At 33.4% G+C, this 19,274-nt stretch overlaps 1 protein-coding gene, 1 long non-coding RNA gene and 1 other non-coding gene across 4 annotated transcripts; 2 read left to right on the top strand and 1 right to left on the bottom strand.

The window, feature by feature from the left end:
- The first annotated feature begins 7,382 nt into the window (after positions 1-7,382).
- LOC142164545 (U6 spliceosomal RNA) lies at positions 7,383-7,484 on the top strand. The gene has a single exon (XR_012695303.1). It is a non-coding gene; the product is annotated as a U6 spliceosomal RNA (small nuclear RNA).
- Positions 7,485-8,709: 1,225 nt separating this feature from the next.
- On the bottom strand, positions 8,710-12,954 carry LOC107811781 (uncharacterized). The gene is made up of 7 exons (XM_016636771.2): positions 11,519-12,954; positions 11,280-11,414; positions 11,061-11,194; positions 9,888-10,098; positions 9,532-9,769; positions 9,296-9,446; positions 8,710-9,214 (listed from the first exon to the last, which is right to left on the bottom strand). Exons 1-7 carry the CDS (start codon positions 12,597-12,599, stop codon positions 8,906-8,908), a joined length of 2,259 nt encoding a protein of 752 aa, XP_016492257.2. The 5' UTR covers positions 12,600-12,954; the 3' UTR covers positions 8,710-8,905.
- On the top strand, positions 10,144-12,494 carry LOC142164171 (uncharacterized). 2 transcript variants are annotated; one of them, XR_012694734.1, is made up of 4 exons: positions 10,144-10,828; positions 10,973-11,071; positions 11,780-11,863; positions 12,359-12,484. It is a non-coding gene; the product is annotated as an uncharacterized LOC142164171 (long non-coding RNA). The 2 variants fall into 2 exon arrangements; XR_012694733.1 differs by lacking the exon at positions 11,780-11,863 and having other exon boundaries at positions 12,359-12,494.
- Positions 12,955-19,274: the final 6,320 nt, after the last annotated feature.

The raw sequence follows: 19,274 nt of genomic DNA, 5'->3' as shown, positions 1-19,274 counted from the left end.
AATAGTTTAACTAAATTATCCTTATTTAATCTTTAATCTGAATTTAATGCTACTTTTACTTTTACCATATTAATCTCTCTACACATTTATAAAATAAGGTAATATGGAAAAAATAATAATTAATTTTATCTTATTTTTTAAATGACAAGTATTTTGGACTAATTATTTTAGCAACCACAAAAGGGAAATCCGGTACACGAAAAATCCTACCTTCATGCAGGGCCCGGAGAAGGTCGCACCCCAACGAATGAGATGTATGCAATCTACACTAATACAAGTATTAGGGACTAATTCTACGGCTCGAACTCACAACCTATAAATCACACGAAAATAACTTTTTCATTGCTTTAAGGCTCCCTTTAATTATTTTTGGTAACCGTCATATATAAAATAGATCGGAGAGAGTAATAAGTAAATAACTTTTTAAATTGCAGTGGGAGTTGACCTTTCTCACCTCAATGAACATGCCTCATGAAGTAAATGGGCAGGTAAAGAGCAATTAAAGGAGACATAATGGATATGGACCACAAGAGCACCAAATTTCAGCAATGGCTTAGTCATGGATTGAAAAGTTTAGAGAAGCAATCGTGCGGTGCACTAAGTTTTCGCCAGAATTTAGGGAAGTGTCGGACCATAAGGGTCAATCGTACACAACCTTACCTAACAATTCTGCAAGAAGTTGTTTCCACGGCTTGAACCTATGACCTCCTAGTCATATGACAACAACTTTACCAGTTACGTCAAGATCTCCTTTATTGAATCGTTTATATACGTATAGAATATTCTTGAAAATTAAAATCTTGAATGAGAACTAATTCTTTTCCAGTTATTGAAAGATTTTTTCTTTTGGAACAGTTTGATTTAATACTAATGTGCTGTCATGGTCTTCTTTAATTATTTTGTACTAGTATATTAGCAAATCTGCTTAGCTTGATCTTGAGTCAATCTCGCAATAAAATGATGAAGCCACCCCTATTATAATAGGTAGTTTAATTTAAGGTCTTATGTCACTTTTCTCTTATAGAAGCTTTTAACGAAGGAAATTAAACTAAAAACTAATATACTGATAAATAACAACAGAAGTTTGTTATTTATATCCTTTAGCCTAAAGTTTCAGATTCGAACCCTAGGAATAGAGTCCTTTTAAATTTTTATACGTCAATAGTGAGCTTTTAGTGATGCGAATTCGGATTAGTCAAATCATTAATTTCGGACTGCACTAAAAAAATGATGAAAGTTGAACTAATACCTCATTGTAATTAATTTATACTATTAAACATTAAATTTCCATTTTCCATTGCTGTATATAGAGATATGTGGACGCACAAATAAATTAAAAGGGCTCATTTATTACTAGAGTAGTATTTATAAGCTTTAAAATGTATTATAGTACTTAATTATTAATCACACCTTTATGTATCATCCTTACATATCAGCGGCGGATCCAGAGAAAAGGATATGGGTTCCCGTGAACCCAATAACTTTTGCATAGATCTGTATTTATAATAAAAATTTATTAAAAGTATAAGAATATTTAGCTTGGAACCCAGTTCGTTGGTCCAGTTATCATGTAGATTAACTTAAGATTGTTGTAGGAACCCATAAGCTTAAAATTCTGGATCCGCCTCTGTTACATATACATGACAATTACTGACTTGTCTCAAATTATTTTACGTGTTTGAAATTATATTGTTAGCTTGTAAATAATTATACCGTGACTTAACTACTAGTATCGTTTTCTGTTTGTCTGTACGACTGTGCAATATAAATTAACCTAATAACTTTTTGAATTTGTAACATTCTTGACAACTTTTAGTGCAATTGATATTAAGAATAAGTATTATAGTTAAAGCATGTAGTACTATCATACTTTATGATAGTAAAAATAAGAATAACAAAGACCTCTTAGCCAACAGTTTGGCTTTTATTCTTGGATTTATCTTTTTGTTCTAAATTCTATTGGCATATCCCCCATGTTTGATTAAGATTTCTTCTCGACTATTACAAAAATCGAAGAAGCTTCTTGCATCAATTCTCTTGAGTTTTGGGATTGGTTCCTATTTATATATACTAGCCACTCGGTGTACGAAGTATTCCGTATTTACACAGGGTTCGGGGAAGGATCGCACTTCAAAGGGTATGATATGTAGGTAGTCTACCCAGATACAAACATCAGTGGTTGATTTCACACCTCGAACTCGTGACATATATGTCACGGACAATGGTGTATTTAGAGTGTTGTTACTGGTTTCACAGAAATCCGGTAACTTTTGCATAGACGCGGTATTTCTAATAAGAAACTCACTAAATATTTATAAATATCTAATTGTGAACCCAGTTATTATTGTATATTAATATAAAATTATGGTATGAACTGATCAGAAACTAAATTTTGGACCCGCCTTTGCATACAGAGACAACTTTACCGTTGCTCAAAGGTTCCCTTCCTTATTAATATATATTGACGGTGTAATTAATTTTGTGTAACAATTCAATTTAGTTCATTATAGTGGGTCATTTACTTTAGTTTGCATATTACAAAGTCTGAATTATTATAAAGAGTTAAATATTGATATAAGCAATCATCTTAGCTTGATGATGTATACTATTTGTGCACATAAAGTTATACTCCTTATTAAAATATATATCCAATTAGAACTTCTATCTATCAGTCAAAGACAAAATTTCTAAGGAAGCATTATTAGGTCAAAAAAAAAGGAAACATAAAAAGCCAGTCAAATGTAAAATGGATTATATTCCATTTTATTGTTAAAGAAAACAATGAAAATGAATTCTTCTCAAAGTTGTTATCAGCAATTTATTCAAACAAAACATAGGAACATGTCAATGAACTTAATGGCAAAAAAGAAAAGGACATAGTGTGAGTCAGCTCTATTGACAAGATAAAGACATTAATAATATTTATTCAATAGGAAAATATTTCAAATGTCGAAATTGACAAAGCCGTAGTGGTTTCATTTTGGACCTTTTTACATTTACACTTAAATTTAAAATATATTTATGAACGTTGAAGTTGACAAATCTGTAGTGATCTATGAACGTTGAAATTGACAAATCCGTAGTGATTTTATTTTTCACTTTTTACCATTTCTTACATTAAAAAGAGTTTAAATGGGCAATAACGTGAGGTTGAGGCTGCACATCTAGTGGGATCGACAAGAAAAAAAATAAAAAAAAATATATATATATATATATATATATATATATATATATATATATATATAAAAAAAACAAATCCGAAAATATTGTTTCGTTTTGAACCTTATTGTCATCATTAAATCAAAAATAATCTAATTTTGAAATTGAAACGTTCAAGTTGACAAATCCACAGTGATTTCTTTCTTGATATTTTTACCAATCCATAAAGTAAAACACTTTTAAATTGTGAATAATGTGAAAAGACGTATATTATGGAGTTGACTGCAATTTCATAGTGCCTCATAATTCATAGTCCACGTATCATTTTCTTTTATAATATTTGTTTTGTCTCTCCCATGGTGTTCGGTACCCACATTGGAGCCAGACTATATTCGGATGCGCGCGGTGTAGGGCCCCATTTGGAGGGAACCGCTCCTTACCAAGGATTTTTCCATACCAAGGGTTCGAACCCGAAACCTCTTGTTAAGGGAAGAACGACCCATCCGCTACACCATTGATGGTATTTTCTTTTATAATATCAACTGCTTTTGTTAGCGAGGGAAATAGTTAAAAAAAAAAAATTAACTTCTAAACTAGGACAAGTTGACGAAGAGATATAGCCCTCGACAAAGGTTTTCCTCTTGGCTACTAGAAACATTAGAAATGTACTCCTAATTATATTCTTTGACAAATCTCTTGGTTTTACTAGCTTTCCTTTTTTGGCTATAAAAGAATAATTTTTTTTTCTGGGAGTATTTATAGAATGATGGAATTGCCGGTCATTTACTAAAACAAAATAAAAATGTTTTCCAAGAAAACGATATAACATAGAGTGTGGGGGAAGAGATTGTTGAATATTATATGCAACAAATAACAATAAAGAATTTATATATAGGCAATAAATAACAAACAATATACTTGGTTAATCATGGCTAGGTTCGGAAAACAAAAAATCATTGCTAAGTGAGAAAACATGTAAAAATATATATTGTATATATATTGATTTGGTGTAAATATCTAATATAAGAAAAATAAATATTGAAATATGCAGGTAAAATGAAGCCTACATCAAGTTTTATTTCAAAAGTGTAAGTATCAAACAAGGTCACATATTAGTCAAAAAAAGGGAATACAAAAATTTAGAAGTGGAAACGGATTCCTTATTTGTTTTCAACCTTATCAACAAGAGGAGTATATACCATGCCATCCTCTTAGGGCCATTACTGATGATTGTGAGTATTTTGCTGGAAGTGAACAAAGTCATATTATACACATCTAGAACAAAGGCCACAAACATGAGTTAATTCTCTAAATGGTCACTCAACTTGATGAATGTTGTGTACGGGTAAAATCGGAAGTAAAGTTATTTCCGATTTTTCGGTAAAGAAACAAGAAGACAGTGCGGTCGGATATGGCATCGGTTAAAGCCGAGGGATCCCACATATCAGAGCCTAAGGAGGATGAATGACGCGCCAAGAATCGGACACAGCCAAACATGAGAAGAATTGAGTTCGAACAAAATAAAGAACCGAGACTAAAGGAAAGACGATTGAAAAGGACAAATGAGGGACCGAAATATCTGACCTTACCCGGATATTACGGTGTAAATCTCGCCCGATATCAACGGCGTATCATGGTTTACAAGAGCATAAAGATTTTTACTTTATTTTGACTTGTACTAAGATTGAAACTCCCCTATTATGTAAAGGGGAGAACCTATTTTTAAGACCACTGTTGGCTCGCATACCAAAGCAATAAAGTTAATTTTTGTTCTTTAATTACTGTCAAAGTGTTCTTCAGATGCTTACTTATTTTGGTTACAACCGAGCCCATCTCGAGGGCTTGATCGGAACCAACTTTCAGTGTTCATCATAAAACCAAGCTTAATTATCCATCGCGTTTGGTTTGATCAATTTGTTTTCCTTGAATTCAATTATTTACTGTTCTTAGACTATTCGTATTGAATTAAATTACGCATCCTTTAAATCGCGTATAAATTTAATTGTGTGTGTGTGTGTGTGTGTATATATATATATATATATATATATATATATATATATATATATATATATATATATATATATATATATATATATATATATATAGTAAAATCACCTTTATTTGTTTTAGGATAAAAGAAGTCACTAAACAACGCATTTTTTTCCTCCGAAAGTCATATACAACGACAAAGAGTATAAAAGTCATTCTAAAAGATTCAAAAGTCGTGGTGATGCATTTTTATCATACAAAAAATCGGATTCGAGCCTCCATTTCATTCACTCTCGCTCCAATATGATGTGTGACACCGTCATCAATCTCCCTATTTCCTTAGATTATTGATCCAAGATACTTGAAACTTCCTCGTTTGAGGATGACTTATGATTTAATCCTCACTTCCACATCTATCTCATGAGTTATGTCATTGAACTTGCACTCTAAGTACTCCGTTTTAGTCCTGCTCAACCTGAAACCTTTAAACTGCAGGGTCTGTCTCTAAATCTCCAGCCTAGCGTTAACTTCCTCACGTGTCTCGTCATATCATCTTCAAATAGCATACACCATGGAACCTTCATTTGGACATGCCGCGCCAATTCATCCATCATCAAATCAAATAAAAATGAAAGAATTACAAGAAAATATACATGACTTCACACGATAACAAAAAAATGGCCCATGTTTTTAAGTTTTACCCCACCTAGCCCACATTGTACATATTTTGAAAGCACTAGCAAATTCAAAATCTGTGTTCTTACAACTATTGCTTCTAAAAACTATGAAGTTAAATCTGTATTATCACAATCATTATTTTCACTCTCTTTTCTTCTCACATCTTATACATATGCTTCAAGGGACCATGTATTTTCTGCTTCTCCTCTTGTGTCACCTGCTTGCAATGTAAGAAAATTGAAGAGTAGAAGTTCACCATTGAAGACCATTCTTTTTTGATTTCTAACAAGTCTAAATAACACCCACTCCAAATTTCTCACAAAATCAAATTCGGAATTTAAACCCACATATTTAAGCTTGTTAAAAATCTAATTTTCACCACCCAAATGAATTTGATTTGTTGAATTAATATTTGAGTCACAGTTACTGATTCGAAAATTAATTTAAAAGTTTGAGGAATCTTTTTTTAAAATTAAATAGTAATTTTGAGAATCTATTGAAGTTGGATGTTGAATCTTAGCCTATTATTTTTGGGCTAGTTGGTTGTAAATTGAAATATGGGCTATAAAATTGAAAAGTAGGGAGCCCAGTTGTTCTAATGTAAAATTTTCCCAATAAAAATAGGCTAAGAGCTGATCCCTAGTGCAATCCCATCACTATCGGAAAGTGTTTCGGGTCTTTTCCTTCGATATTTTCCTATTTTTGATTTGTACATGATTATATTTTTAAAGAAAAAAGTACAAGATATTGATAATAATGAGTGATCTTTCGGTATTTTCTTATATATATATGCGGTATTTCCCTAGTTTTGATTTGTACATGAGTATGCTTTTGTTTTACGACTCTTATATTACATGTATACCAATTATTTTATATGTGTTTCCTCATTTAATTATATAAGTATTTTGTATCATTTAATGATTATTCCAATCATTTCGTTTGAACGGTAACTTGCGTAAAAGTTCATATATTTTGTTAATATTCAATTTTATGTGTTTATTCCAGTTGATCTGGAAAAATCTAAATAGAATTTAGAGTTTTAAATATTAGTACTTTCTATCTACTTTAAATAAGGAAGGGTTCAAAAATAAATTTTATTTGATCTGAAATTCCTAAAATTTAGGCATATAATTAAATGACTATTTTATTCAAGTCTTCGTGCTACACACACATTATAAGCTAAAAGTGCAATTTCTATAATCTTTACATAAATTATCTAATGGATTTACTGTTCCCTTTTTCCTAGCTGGTATACATAAATTATAAATATATATATTTAGTTTAAATGGTTGGGTGAGTGGCTATTTAGGTTAATTTTTCTTTATATAAGACGACAAATGGGCCACTTTCCAGGGTTGGACTAACGAATATAAGAAGGCCGGCCCATTACAGTTAAGTCCAGGTACAAAAATATGGGCTTATTCAGAGGGAACGGAGTGAACAGTAGCCCAGTCCCGTCCCAACTAAAATCGCAACTAGCTAGTTAGTTGCTCCCTCATCGGCGACAGAATGAAATTTTCTTCAGTTTATTTATCGAAACCCTTACAAATAAGTTCGTCCCTTCGGGACATCCGATAAAATTGGAACGATACAGAGAAGATTAGCATGGCCCCTGCGCAAGGATGACACGCACAAATCGAGAAATGGTCCAAATTTTTTTTGCCTTTTTTCGGAGCTCCATTTTCGTGGATTTTGCTTTTTTATTCAGTTGAAATCTCTAACCTGAGTCGGTTTCCATTTCTTAATTTAGAAATATTGATTAGAGTTTTCTGCAATTTCAGTTTCTGAAGTGCATTACAAAATCTTATCCTTTGGTGTGCAATTTTTGGGTCCTGGAAGATTTAGGTCAAATGGCATTATCCCAAAGGTTTTATCTTTTGGAAAGTATATGCCAGTTTACATGTCAAGTACTTTCTGAAATTGGGTAAATTAGTGTAAATCAGAAGAATGTGTTTAATTTTGGACGAACATTTGTGTTGTTTGGTGTTTGAAATTAAAGCGTTGAAACTTTCTGTTTATAATTTCTCTTACTTTCGTTGCTAATTAAAAAAAAGCAAAAGAAGGTATGCATTTCTTCATTTGCCTCGAATGTAAAATATGGTTATGTATATGTGTATAATATGGTTAAGTATATGTGATTTGATGTTTTAAAATTCAGTAGAACTCTACTAGAACTTGAATATCCACCTCCGATCTAAACCAGTATCAAGATACGTTTACATGAATGAGCGGTAGCTAAAGAATTATCATCTCACTGAAAGTTTAATCAGTGAAAGGAAGCGCTGCGGAAACAGGAAAAACATAGAATGAAGGGAACGTTCCTAGTCTTGTTGGCTTTGCCAACTAAATGGGTTGCGAGTCAGGAAAAGTGGACATGGGGACTCAGGTCGGGGCGCAACATAATAAGAGAGTCATTCCATTTAGGGCGAGACAAAATGCACGGGCACAAATGTTGCCAGTTAATTAGATTTGTCATGGTTTAGAAAATAGGAAGAACTATGAACACCTGGGTTAAATGAGTCTGAGCTAAATAGAGCTATGTTGAGGGAATGCTGATTTCCAATTTCTCCCCCAACAACAGACTTAGGGAAACTACTAGCATTTCTAGAGCTTGGATCTTTTGTTAGATTTTTTTCTCGCCTCAATAACATGTGTGTGCGCACATGTATTTAAACTACTTCACAAAGTCATGAACCAACTCTGTACTGTAGAATTACTCATGGATTTTTGAAAATGATCTTTGTTAATTATTGATTATATTTCAGTCTGTGGCAATGTTTTAGTGTCGTTGCTGGATCAATTAATTTAAGAAGACTGGGCTTGGCATCTAACTTGTTTACTTGAGGGAATTTCCTTCATAGGCAATCACATGTTAGACTCTACTTTAGTCATACTTCAATTCACTACTTAAACAATTTTCCTTCATCATAGGAAAATTATGAAAAAAGTTGCTAATTGTGACTGGGTGATGTATTGTATACAACAGGAACTTGCTCTACGGGATTCCGGAGACCAACTAAAGAAACTGAGGCAAAAAGACCATTTGTGAGATTAAAATGCTCCCTGAAACTTTGAAGTGTTAACGGGCTATAAGTTGGGATATAGTGAGATTATTATCCGAACAAGTAAGGTCAGGTGTGACTAAAGTCTCTTGTGTGTCATTGTCTTTATTCTTGGAAAAGGCAGGAACTTTAGGATTGGGCAAGACCTCAGTTTCATTTTTGAGCATGGAGTACACCTCCAACATCGATGGTCGGTCTTCCCATTTTTCTTGGACACACAATAGTGCAACTTGCATGTATCTCAGTTGCTCGCCTATTCGAGAATCATCTTGCAGTGACAGATCAAGAAAATCCACTCCATTGCCTTTTCCCCAAAGTTCATATGCCTGAATATTGATCGTATTAGCTTAGTTTCCACGTAGAAAATTTTGAGATTGAACTAGTTAGATAAGACAGCAAAGACTTACATATTCTAGAAGATTCAGATCGTTCTCGATTCCATATTCACTTGAATTCTTCTTTCCACCAAGGATTTGCAACAATAAAACTCCAAAACTGTAAACATCATATTTCCTGGAGTATACACCTCGCTTAATGTACTCTGGAGGAACACAACCACTACAGAACACAAGCTGCAATGTTAGGAGGTAATACTTGTAGGAGTATTAAGTAAGTAACAGTGGTTAAGAGTCATGATATTTACTAGGTCCCGACAATCCTTCCGGTGTTTGCTTCCTTTTCATCTTTCTGGAAAAGTTTAGCTATACCAAAATCTGAGATTTTCGGTTTCATCTCATCGTCCAGTAAAATGTTGCTAGGTTTCAAGTCTCTGTGAATGACTGTGAATGCTGAGTACTCTTGTAGGTATAGAAGTCCTTGAGTAACTCCTTCTATAATACGAACCCGTGTCTCCCAATCTAACTGCAGGCTCTGTACTGGATCTGCATCAGATAATGAATTATTGGACATGTGGCATATAGATGATCATATGCCTTAAGATCTTGGATTACCATATGAAGTACTGTTATATATTTTGTAATGAGGTAGGAGTTTACGCACCATAAAGGTAGAAATCCAAACTTTTATTTGGCATGTACTCATAAACCAGTATCTTCTCGTCTCTTTCAATGCAAAAGCCCTGAAGTTGTAGAACATTGACGTGCTGTAACTTTGAAGCAAGTGTGACCTCATTCTGGAACTCTTCTATTCCTTGCTTAGAGCATGCTGAAAGCCGTTTTACTGCAATTTCTTGCCCATCACTTAACCTTCCCTGGATGACACAGGGAGCACGATTAGTAACTATACTCATCATAAAACTATACCTCCACTTACCATGTAGAGCTGTTTTCACATTTTGATATGTATATAAAAACTTCCAACTGCACAAAGTATATCAGGTATAAAAAAGGGTAGCCCGGTGCACTAAGCTCCCGCACATTGCGGGGTCCGGGAACAGCCAGACTACAAGGGTCTACTGTATGCAGTCTTACCCTGCATTTCTGCAAGAGGCTGTTTCACAGCTTGAACCCGTGAGCTCCAACTATACCAGTTACGCGAAGGCTCCTCTTCAAAGTCTATCAGGTATATGCATGGATAAGTGGTTGACAATACACATTGAGGGCTAAAAAGAGCATAAGATTAGCTCAAATTTTCTACTTGAATGTACAATAAGAAAACGTTCAAAGTGGTTAGAGGGATGTGCATAAAATAAAGGCTTCATAGGGAATGAAACAGAGATTTGTTGCTTCAGGTTTCATTCGTACTTTTATAGATGAAGGTTTCTTTTGATTTACTCCAAAATATGGTTTTGATGCACCAATTAAAAGTCGATTTAAGCACTGGATTTTGTTTCATCTACTTCTACATGACTGCTTTATAAATTGAGTACTCCGCTGTTTCACTCTTTTCTGTTTCAGAGATGTGAATGAAGACAAACAAACAAACACAAGATTTACATTCCTCTGATGAGGTTACTAATAACACTTGAAGGTATTCAGAAGGTATGTTATGCACTAACCAGGGACTTGTTAATTCTATTTCTTTTGTTTTCTTTATTGAATATGGCTATTTCAGAATGCTGCCAAGGTGGTTATTCTAATTTCTTGCCATCGTTGTTTCCCTATTTCTGATATATTATGCTACAGATTCTCTGATCTCATGGCCGCCTAGCATTACTGACACATAATTTGAATCACCTGTAAAAGGATAAAGCAAAAGTTGGGTTATCAATACCTTATAAACAGGTCCATATCCTCCCTCTCCAAGCTTGTTCTTAATTGAGAAATTGTCTGTAGCTGCTTTTATTTGATCAAGGCTGAAAACTTTTAGGTTACGACCTATAGCTCTTTCATTCAATTCCCCGATCCCTATAATCAAAGGAAAACTTTTCAGTTCCAGTATATTCTGGTTGGTCATTTAAAAGAAATAGTGACAAGGGGTTGAATTATTTACCTTCGGATCTTATGGTTTTCTTTTTCAAGATAAACACTATTGTACTTAGTAGGAGAATGGTGAGGGTGAGCGTTGGCAGAAGAATTGCCAGTAACCTTCGGTCGCTGCTGCTTTGATCTTCTTCTTCGTCCTGAGCTGTAAGGAAAGTATTAATTTGTGAAAAAACATTAGTTGATAGAGCTGAGTGAATAGGAGTTAGTGAATCTTGAAATGGTAGCAAAGCTCTCTATGATTTAAACCTGCTTTTGACAGCTCCCAATCGACATCATCACTAGGTATTTGGAATGCAGCAAAACCAAGAAGCCCCTTATCCTTTGCATAAGAAACTTTAGTTCTGATAGCTTCGACATCATCATAACCAATCCAAAATGATCCAATGGTGACATAGTTCACAACAAATGTGGAATTATAGACTGGTGTGACTCCATAACTTTTCATATACTGCTTGATGTATCTGTAGCTCATTGATCCATCGGGTGTTATTGCCAAACCTCTTGCAGGTAAGCGTACCGTGTTACGTTTTGGATTCACAAGTGTCCATGCATAACCATGGTATGCCAAACCTAGAATTATTTTATTGGCTGGTAATCCACTCTTGATCCATTCCTTTATACCATAGTCTGTATTTAATTTGCTAGTAGGGTCATATAAAGCTGCATGTGGTCCTGTAAAATTTTCTTTTGTAGGCAAGTAGTAGTCATATGCTTTGAGATGAACCCAATCAAAACTTCTGATAATTGTATCTACTGGATAGGACATAGAATCTAGCATAGGTGAGTAGTACGCTCCCATAGTCAAGATCAGTCTTCTTGTACCAGAACTCTTGGACTCAGAATTAATCGCTGTCCGCCACTCTTCAATGAATGATCTCATATTAGTCATGTTTGCATCTGTGTTTGGGTTGACACCATGAAGATCCAGCCCTTGAAATCCATATTGTCGAGCAGTTTTTATTGATGTTGTGATGAAATATTTCCTACGAGAAAACTGGCTAGTCATCGCGAAAAAGTTAGGGGACTCATCCCTTCCTCCCCAGATGGATAAAAGTGTGATAACTGAGGGATTCTTTTGCTTGACAGTGTTTGAGAAAGTAGAGATATACGGTTCATCAGAGTGAGATATGTAAAGCTCAAAAGTTGAAGTGCTGATATGTGCAAAGGCAAAGTGAATGTGTGTGAACAGAGTAGAAGGAATTTCAGGAACTGGAAACTCACTGCCAGCATGCCAGAAACCAGATTTTATCCAAGCTGTTGCATCAGAACAACTCGAAAATGGAAGAACAAGTAGAAAGAGGAAGGAGAAAAGGTTTTTTGAAGACATTTGAAATTAACAGTAAGATTCTTCTTTAGCAAAGTCCTCTTGCCTTTCAGAACCAGCAGTACATATCTAACTTTCAACCATGTAATATTTCTTGGTAAAGTGCCTTGTAACACGATACCAGTTATTCTTGGTGAAGTGTCTGTGTTGATGAAAGGTAGCAGATACTGGAATAGTCGAGGTGCACCCAAATTGGCTATACACCACCGTCATAAAAAATAAAAAAAAAGTGCCTTGTAACACGATATGTAGAGGTCTCATAAGTCATAACTAAGTTGTTGATTTGCCTAACCCCGTTGCTTGTAAAGATTGAATTGGTCAATTTTTGTATGCTTGTTCTTTATGATCAAAAAGGTTTTTGGTTGCTTTCGTAGAAACTCCTGGTGCATTTTGGAAGTCAATATGAATTTGGCTTTTAGGAAAAGAACATGAAATTTTGGTATTTGGTCCAATCTTGTTGTGGAAGCCAAATGTATATAGTGTGAATAAGTCATAACTACTATACCAAAAATTATGACAGTCACCAAATAATAAATAAGATAATAAAACAACAATAAAAGGAACACCAGAATTTACGAGATTCGGCTAATTTTGCCTAATCCTCGTTCCATATCCCATATATATATATATATATATATATATATATATATATATATATATATATATATATATATATATATATATATATATATATATATATATATATATATATATATGTTTTTTTTTTTTTTTAAAGACAAGGGTAAGGTTTGCGTACACTCTATCCTCCCCAGACCCAACTTATGGGATCCTACTGAGTTATTGTTGTTGTTATATGTTATATACAAAAAAATATACTCCCTCTGTTTCAATTTATGTGAACTTATTTCATTTTTTGTCCATTCAAAAAAGAATGACCCCTTTCTAAATTTGGAAACAATTTAGCTGAAACTTACAATTCTACCCTTAGTGAGAAACTTTTATAACCACACAAATATTCTGGGCCCCTTTTTGACTTGTTTAGGACCATAAATTCCAAAAATCTTCATTTTTTCTTAAACTTCGTGCCCAATCAAACATGTTCACATAGATTGGAACGGAGGGAGTATAAATTTTATATACTTTTACGGTTATAGAATGCAGATAGTTTTAGGCGCCGGTCCAAAAGTTACCTTTGTCCAAGTAAATACGATTTGACAAGTGTAGATTCCTTGCATTTTCGTAACAAAGTCCTCTGACTTTTATGCCACTGCCGTGCATGGCATTTCTCTCATATCTGGGGTTTGTAGACCATACCTTGTACGTGAGCTCCAAGTGATTCAATAACATGACTCAACGTGCAACAAATTTAGTAAATTTAGCTCTAAAAAGCATAATAGTCAACTGAGGCAAATTTGATTGGTTATTTTCCAAAATTTTCTGATTTGTTTTTTTTTTTTTTTTTTTTTAAATCTTTCTTAGATTATGAATCTTTGCTATGAAATTTGGCTGTTATCTGCACGTGAGTTTGCTCATATTGTTGGTCCCAAACTCGGATAAAAGGAGGAGGATTGCGGTATGCAAGCAATTAACTAGCCAATTTACGATGAGTACTCGTAGTATAGATAGTGTTGGGACGTGCTCAGTTTAAATAGAGAATCATGGTTTGTATAGTCGATCACAACTTGTTTGGGATTGAGGCATAGTGGTTATTACTATGAAATTTTGGGTTTTAATATTATAATTTTCGAATCAATATTTGCCACTCTATTTACATAAAGTGTAAAATAAATAAGTGATGATAGGCTATAATTACGTATTTTAGTCGCTTATTACACTCGAGTTTACTGCACTTTAATTGAGTTTGAGCTTTAATCGCTAGTGTTTTGCACTAAGTGTGTGTTTTATGTCTTGTAGGAGCGATTCCGAGCTATATAGATGTTATAGAATGAAATTAAGTGATTTTGAGCTTTGAAGTCTGAGTAAAAGCTCAAGGAATTAAGCCGCGATCGGGTTCGGGGGTCAAATTTGATAATTAAGAACGAACGAAGACTCGAGAAGGCATATTGCGCACTATCTAGTAAAATAGATATAACATTTTGCTCAGAACTCCATTTGCACTCCACAATATATGGTTGGAAAGATAACTCAAAGGGATACAACTTTCATGTTTTACGTTTTTCCAAATTCTAAACGGAACAGGGTAAAAAGTTCGCGTCAATAGCACGATCACGCTAATCTAGCACGGCCAAGGTAGAATGTTAGGGCACTAGCGCGGTCACTAGCGCGTCCAGTAGCGCGACCGCGCTAGTCCAGACGGAAAAACAGATCTGAAGGGTACTTTTGGAGGTTCAAGACCAATCCCCTCAACCTAAAAAGAGTCTAGCTCGCCCACAACAAGGGTATGCAGCTTTGGAGAGCCGGAGAGGAGCACAAGGAGAGGAAGCAATTGGGTATCAATCCATATCTCCTTCTATGGTTATTTTTTTACCATTGTTCATGAATTCTTTTGTAGTTTTTATCATTGTTATGAATAGCTAACTCTTTTAATCTAAGGTTTTTGGTGAACCCGTTGTGGATGAACTTGTTGTTATATTAATATAGTTTGAGTTGGTTGTTAATCTCTATTTGTTCAACTACGTTTTGATTTTTGTTAGTTGAAGGGATCCTCAATTAGCCGTTCCTATTTATTATGTATCTGCTTGACAGAGAGTGCATATTTAGGTAATTGTTTGAACAACATCACTCCCGGAGTATAGGCGAGAGTCATAACCGAGGGTTTAGAGGTTGGAGTAGAGATAACGATACCTCGAATGCGATCTAAGTGAACTGTAATGCGAATCTAGCTAGCGTAGCTTGAGAGAATGCGTCTAGTAAATTATTATAATTACTTGAGAGAGAGTTATGATAGCTGGAGAGTTCATAATCGGTAGAGATAACTAATTCATAGCTATAAGAAATATACGACTAAGGAAATTTACAACGGGGGAAGCCATTACCTTAGGCCTTTATTTCAATTGTCTACATTTTTGCGTATTAATTAACCTTTGTTTTATTGATTCGATTAGTTGTCGTAGTAATTATAACACCACTTGTATTCGCAAAGTTTGAGGAGGTTGACTAATAAGAATTTAGTACTTCACAGACTTCTCTTGATACGTTAATTCCCTGTGGGATTCCACTCGGGACATAATACCCCAGATTATATTTACAATGTCCGCGTAGTCTTTTAATAGGCTTAGTTGAGCGTGATCAATAAACATTAAATACTTGAGTGTTTCTATCATAAAAAGTTGATATTATTCACGTGTGTTTCATTTAATTCGACTGATTAACAATGGCTTTGCCAATTTTGTGTCTTCTACTTTGACCTTAGAACAGGATGAGAGGTACTTGGGTGATTTGTACAAATAGGATGATTTGAGACCACCGTTTATATTTTGTTCCCGTTTAAGCAAGTTTTGTAAAATAAACTCGGCGCTACACGACCGAGGATGAATGGCAAAATTATGTTTGTTCAATTGTTCACAAATTTTAATTAACGGACGTGCAAAATTTGATACTATTTTTATTCTACCCATCTTGTTACATTGTTCACACGTTTTGCTAGATGGAAAAATTTTGTAGCCGGGGCAGAACTTTGATATATGTATTTTGTTAAATTATTTAAAAGTTTTACCAGATGAGTAAATCTTGTCTTGTTCACAGGCTTTTTGCCAGACGAACAAAATTTGGTACTATATTCATTCAACCTATCTTATTAAATTGTTCACAAATTTTTCCCATCTAAGTAAAACTTGCATAACAGTGGAAAATTCCTAGGAAGGAAAACAGAAAGTGTTAGAGTGAAAAGAATAGGAAAAAAGTGAACTGCATAAAACATTAATAAGAAGTTATATGGGGAGATGTGGGAAGGAAAATAAGTGTTTTTGGGGATAAAAATTATCCTAGGAAGACAAAAAAGTTGTGCTTCCAATTTGTATTTGTTTTTTGTCCAATGGATATGAAACAGAGACAATTGATTTATTCGGTGAGCTACGATTTGTAATAATTTTCAGCTTAAAGAATATTTTGAGTTAATTGAGAAAAATTGCGCTAATTTTTTTTAATTTAAAATCACACATTGTGAATTTCTCTTTGTTAAAGACAATCTTGATTCAAGATCATTTCCCAATTTTGTTACTTATAAAAATTGTGTTTCTCTTTCAAATTCTATTTGGGTGACGCTAAACAACCCAACTGGTGTGACCCAACTTTGGCAATACTAGTGAAAAGACATCCAAGACTCCCTAACTAATTAGCTTATATTTTTCCATCAAAACACAAAATTAAATTTCAAACTTTGAAATATGTGAAAATTAAATGTTGGGAGCTGAAGAGTCTTGTGTATTATATTTGTATTTCCATTATATTTATGTGTATTTTATGTTTATACAAATTATATGATTTAGTGTGTATATAAATTATTATATTTTCTTCCTTTCTTAAAAACAAATACGGTATATGATTTATTATACTTCCTTCATATCAAACCAAGTCAAGTGGACATTTTACCCTATCTAAAAGATGGATTCAAACCAAGAAAATTCGGTGGTGCAAGAAAATATGAATCCATATCTACTTATTATTTATATTTCATAATTAAATTGCTAATTATATCCCAAAATATAACGATTGGTGTCAATTGACTAGTGGAACCATAGTAAACGTAATTATATGGTCGCTATCAATATACGCATGACCTTAATGAATGAAATTATATGTTGGCTACTATAAACATATATATAAACGTTCAATGTAACTATATATAAAGCGCAACAATGTAATTAACTAGTGTCAATATCTATTTATTATTTATATTTCATAATTAAATTGCTAATTGAATCCTAAAATATAACGATTGGTGTCAATTGACTAGTGGAACCATAGTAAACGTAATTTATGGTCGCTATCAATATCTACTTATTATATATATAGACGTTCAATGTAACTATATATAAAGCGCAACAATGTAATTAACTAGCATCAATATCTACTTATTATTTATATTTCATAGTTAAATTGCTAATTATATCCAAAATATAATGATTGGTGTCAATTGACTAGTGGAACCATAGTAAACGTAATTATATGGTCGCTATCAATATACGCATGACCTTAATGAATGACATTATATGTTGGCTACTACACACACACATATAGACGTTCAATGTAACATATATAAAGCGCAACAGTAATTAACTAGCATCAATATCTACTTATTATTTATATTTCATAATTAAATTGCAAATTAAATCCTAAAATATAACGATTGGTGTCAATTGACTAGTGGAACCATAGTAAACGTAATTTATGGTCGCTATCAATATCTACTTATTATATATATAGACGTTCAATGTAACTATATATAAAGCGCAACATATCAATATCTACTTAATATATAGATAGACGTTCATTGTAACTATATATAAAGTGCAACAATGTAATTAACTAGTATCAATATCTACTTATTATTTATATTTCATAATTAAATTGCTAATTATATCCAAAATATAACGATTGGTGTCAATTACTAGTGGAACCATAGTAAACGTAATTTATGGTTGCTATCAATATCTACTTATTATATATATAGACGTTCAATGTAACTATATATAAAGCGCAACAATATAATTAACTAGTGTCAATATCTACTTATTATTTATATTTCATAATTAAATTGCTAATTATATCCCAAAATATAACGATTGGCGTCAATCGACTAGTGGAACCATAGTAAACGTAATTTATGGTCGCTATCAATATCTACTTATTATATATATAGACGTTCAATGTAACTATATATAAAGCGCAACAATGTAATTAACTAGTATCAATATCTACTTATTATTTATATTTCATAATTAAATTGCTAATTATATCCCAAAATATAACGATTGGTGTCAATTGACTAGTGGAACCATAGTAAACGTAATTATATGGTCGCTATCAATATACGCATGACCTTAATGAATGAAATTATATGTTGGCTACGATACACATATTATAAAACCATTTTCTAACACAGGTTTAGATACCAAATTTCCGTAATAAGTGTTTAAGACAACAAAATATAAGCGGAAGTCAAATAAACATGAACTGCACAGCCCCAAATATCTGGTGTCACGAGTCTAGAGCCTCTACTACATAACTGACTGTCTGATATAACATAAGTCTATAAAATGCGGAAAAGAACAAGATAAGAAGGAGAAAACAGGGCTGTGGACGCCCTTGAAATCTCCGACAACCTCTGGATCAGCTGAAGACCCTCACTCTGTCACTCGGGCACCTGGATCTGCACACAAGGTACAGGGAGTAACGTGAATATGCCAACTCAATAAGTAACTAAAGTAAATAAGGTCTGAAAGCAGTGACGAGCAGTTAAAAATCATATAACTGAATAAACAACAAGATAACAAATCCATTTCACAGTTTAAAACCAGTTTCATCGTAAAATTATCAACTTCAGCTTAAATACTTGAAATCATATACTTAGCAATTTTTCCAACAGAGGCTATTTTTAAAAGAAGAGTGAAATCAGTGAAAATATCATAACTGGGCCCCTCGGGCAAGGTATCACTCAGAATATGGCCTCTCGAGCAGCATCTCAGTCACTCGTGACTCACTTTCGTCACTCAGTACTCACTCTCATTAATATCTCATAATAATAGAAATCATAGT

This window comes from Nicotiana tabacum, chromosome 9, assembly GCF_000715075.1.
Source record: "Nicotiana tabacum cultivar K326 chromosome 9, ASM71507v2, whole genome shotgun sequence".
NCBI classification, from domain to species: Eukaryota; Viridiplantae; Streptophyta; class Magnoliopsida; order Solanales; family Solanaceae; genus Nicotiana; species Nicotiana tabacum.
The sequence above is the reverse complement of the archived record's forward strand: the minus strand, read 5'-3'. Positions and strand labels throughout refer to the sequence as shown.